The sequence below is a fragment of the Pteropus vampyrus genome, unplaced genomic scaffold (genome assembly GCF_000151845.1).
Source record: "Pteropus vampyrus isolate Shadow unplaced genomic scaffold, Pvam_2.0 Scaffold114, whole genome shotgun sequence".
NCBI lineage: Eukaryota > Metazoa > Chordata > Mammalia > Chiroptera > Pteropodidae > Pteropus > Pteropus vampyrus.
The window spans coordinates 1,071,281-1,075,352 of NW_011888895.1; the positions used below are offsets into that span (position 1 = coordinate 1,071,281).

The 4,072-nt window shown below is 44.0% G+C and overlaps 1 protein-coding gene across 1 annotated transcript in view; it reads right to left on the reverse strand.

The window, feature by feature from the left end:
* CHAF1B (chromatin assembly factor 1 subunit B) overlaps positions 1–4,072 on the reverse strand; it is a 21,197-nt gene that overhangs the window by 8,001 nt on the left and 9,124 nt on the right. Inside the window, exons 8-11 of the mRNA XM_011365681.2 lie at positions 3,542–3,762; positions 2,193–2,286; positions 1,005–1,074; positions 818–909 (exon numbers count right to left, since the gene is read on the reverse strand). Of these exons, the coding sequence (XP_011363983.1) occupies positions 818–909; positions 1,005–1,074; positions 2,193–2,286; positions 3,542–3,762 (477 nt within the window). The remainder of the gene's footprint in view (positions 1–817; positions 910–1,004; positions 1,075–2,192; positions 2,287–3,541; positions 3,763–4,072) is intronic.

The window sequence follows — 4,072 nt, forward strand, 5'->3', positions numbered from 1 at the left end:
AGAATATCCGTAAGAATAAAAATATACCCAGCATCCGATAGGGTAAAATTCAATGTCTAGCGTCAAATAAAGAATTACGAGGCATGCAGAGAAGCCGGAAAACATGGCTCACAATGAGGAGGAAAAAAAAAAAAACAATCAAAACCAACCTTTGTACACAAAGACATTGAGAGTTATTATAAAAACTGTAGTTCATAGAAAGATGGAGAATGTTAAGTAGAGACATGGAATCTAAAGAAAGACCCAAAAGAGAATTCTAGAGATGAAAACTAGTGTCACAGATGGAAAATATGCTGGACAGCACCAAGGGCAGATTACACAGAAGAAAAGATTAGTGAACTCAAAATACAGCTATAGGGACAATCCAAAATAAAACACAGAGGAAAAATATCAAGCAAACGGAACGTCAGTAAGCCGTGGGATAACTTCAAAAAGTCTAACATGTGTAGTCAGTCGCCAAAGGAGAGAGAGGATGACAAAACACATCTGTAGAAATAATGGCCCAAATCCCGCAAGCTTGGGGAAAAGAAAAATCCAATTCATATGTAATCTTATGCATAAAAAACTGACAATGAATGACATTCGACCTGCTTCGATCCTTAAAGTAGCTTTAAGCAAAGAAAGCGTGTTTTGGACAGTGCGAACAGCTAACGCATATTTTGGTAACATCGGCCTTTACTCCAGCTCTTAGGAGTAACTAACCTTAGGAGTGAACCAAATCCACACACTCATCTTTCCCCACAAGATAAAATCCAAGCCACTACCCCACCCTGGTGACCTGCCTCGGAGAGAAAACCTCAAACAACCTCTGGTGTACCTGTTGCCACCGCCGGCCTCAGCTCAAAGTAGACGGGACAGCAGCGGACAGCAAGCGTCGCCTTGCCAGGACAGGGGAGATGAGCAACAGGCCTAAAGATCAATCGTGGTTTTAGAAAATGGCACCGTTACTCAACAAAAGCGAAAAAGAAAAGGTAAATGTTTCAAGTAGGTCTTCAAGTGCTTACCTTTTAAGATTTCTCCTGGGGAAAATATAAGTTGTGTTCGTTACATTTTCACCAGATTCCACGCATCCGGCTGGGGAGGCAGGGAAAGGGAGGGACAGGAACGAAAGGCAGCGTTTTACTAAACTGTCCGCCGGTGAAAACTCAAGAGCATCCAATTCTGCTTTGTAAAATAATTTTTCCAAAAGATGTATATTCCCCGGACAATGTTTTTGTGACTGGGGACAAATATAAGCACAGGCTGGGCTCAGCCCTTACTCTGTTTCTACCCGCTTGTCATCTCACCTGAGGGCCTCGGCCACCCCCCGAACCACTTCTGGACCTGGGCAGGGAGAATACAAAGCAGGAACCCTTGCTACAGAACTTTGTGTGAGAATCCAGCCAAATGCCTGCTGAGGCGCTGTGACTACATACCCAACCTCAGTCCCCCGGATTCTGACCTCAGTTGCCATCCAAAGGCTGAGACTTGGGCCTTTTCCCGTCTGCCTGTTAGAGCCAGGAGGAGAGCTAGCCATCCATCTGCCAAAACCTCTAGCCCCTGAAGAAGCTGACTCTGCTCCGGGGAGCAGCCCACACTCGACAGCTCTTCTTCACTCACCCCAGGATGTACATAAAACCAGGTCAGACCCTGGCAGAGAAGGACCATCAAAACCGGTTGCTCGTGGGAACGTCTCCCTGTGTTATGCTGATATGTCGATGCATATTCACATACATAATCTTACATGTGACCATTTCATATCGACTGGGGACGGCCACAGACAGCATCAGTAGTATTTCTATTCCGTCCCCATCACACCCCATCCTCCATCCCCAGGTATCCACGCTCACATACCATTATGTCATTTCTATATTTCCTCCATGCTCACATAATCATTACAGCCAGTTATAACTGAATTGCCTATGTAAGCATATGGTGGGGTTTCTTTTAGTTTATTTTACAAAATGAAGTATTATTTAGAATTTTCCTTATTTTGCTTTTCTTAGTCAACTACTCTCGAAAGTTAACCTGCATCGCATTACATTAATGCATTATTCTTCCCTCTCCTATCCTCTCCAGTTTTCCTCCTCTTATATTTTATTTTTATTCTTATTTTTTTGCATTTATTCTATCTCTACACATTATACATTGGCACTCACTCCGGAACTCACTCAGACCAGTGTCCTGGCAAGGCCCTGGCTTGTTCAACACACCTGGTGTGAGAAGCAAAGATCCATCAGGAGTAAAACTAAGTCTACGGAAGAATGACTTCATGCTGTCATCGTGAAACATCCGATAACTTCTTGCCTGTGGCGCAAAGTTTAATTATTATTCCAAATCTTTACATTCACAATACAGGCTTACCGATTCCTGGATTTTTTTCTTTACGTATTATCATTTATTACTGACATACTAATAAATGAAACGAAACTATATTACAAATCAAATAATCATGCAGGACTGCGAGAGTAATCACTGACGAATCGATGGCCCCTTTTGGTTAAGGAAAGCTGAATGTCTGTGTGTGCCTACGTGTATGTGTTTGTGTGCTTCTACAATTAGTTTTTAAAAACCTCTGGAAGAACACACGGTGCACTGTCAACAGTGGTTTGCGTGGAGATGAGACCGGGAGAAAGCAGAAGGATGACTAGGAGCCCTTTGCTTGTTATCTGTGTATACGCTTAGTATTTCCAATTGAATACTTTTTTAAAAGAATACAGTTGATTATTTGGTTATTAAACTGGTAATCATATCATCTTTTCAAACATTTCTTGAACACCTGTGTGAAAGTTTTTGCCGCCATTCACCAACACTTTAAGAACATCGAGGCTTTAATTCTCAAGACTCCAAGGAGGCATCACTCCTTATCTTACAAAGTGTGCGACCTCTGCGGCAGTCAGCTCACGGCCCACGCGGCCTCAAGCTGGCGCCCTACGGCTGGATTTGCGGCCCAGCCCTTTTTTGTGCCAGTAACCGACCTGCTCCCTTTGGCCTGAGCGCCTGCCTCAGTAGTCTTGACTCCTCCAGGATGAGGGTCCTATTTTCATTTGCCATTCTTGCCAAGATCGAAATCCTTCCTGTTCCTGAACACCAGCTCAATGGCTGGGTCTCTGCCGTCTACTACCCGAGTTCTCTATCTACCTGCCAAGTGGCGGACTGCCCGCTGCCAGACAATCCAGCATGAGACCCACCTGCCTTCTGGTGCTAGGCTCCTCCGAGCACTCGACCCTCACTACACCTCGGAATCCCAGGGGCCTTGCCTACCTCAAGCCCAGTGAACAATATTTCGGTGGCGGGAAGCCCAGGCACCCATATTTACCATGCTTCCCAGGTGATTCCACGGTGCAGCCAGGGTAGAAAACCCCTGTCCTCCACCATCAGCCCTGTCTCAGCCCCAGGCAGACAAGACCGCCCTACCAAGCCTAGACCGAGAAGAAAGCTTCCTGTGGGTCAGGTGTCAGGTTCCTGAGACAGTGACTTAGCTGCAAGACACGGAGATGCTCACGACTTTCTAAGTCTCAACTAAAGTCCTGTGACAGTGGAAAATCCAAATATTTCATACCTCTCCTTCAGCCCCTATTCCAGACAGCATCTTTGAAACATTAAAAGCCACACGTTTCTTCTGTATGCTGTACACCCTCAGGATCCTAAGTAAAGAAGAAAGGTCTGATTCATCTCTTCTGGTAAACGAATTATGTTTCACATAGAAACAATCTATTAACAAAACTGAAGGCTGCTTAAATAAGTTTTGGTCTGCAAAACCATTTACCAATGACTTTCCCGCTTAACTGAATAATTATGACAGAAGGATGAACAAGCTAAAAGACAGCACTAATAAAGTGGAAAAACAGGTCATCATTTCATTTTTCTATTGCATGTTGCAACTTCTCAAGATGTACTTTAGGTCTAGCTTTATTTTTCAGGTCTCAGACATTTGGCCGGTGGCAATATGCATGACTGTGATGAAGTTTACTTTGTGTTGAAGTCTCATCCTCTAGAATTTGCAAGAGTAAGGAAAACACCAGCAGAGAAACTTGGTTGCTCGTAACTCATATTATTCCCACTAGTTAATCAGATTGTTTTGCTCCTGACT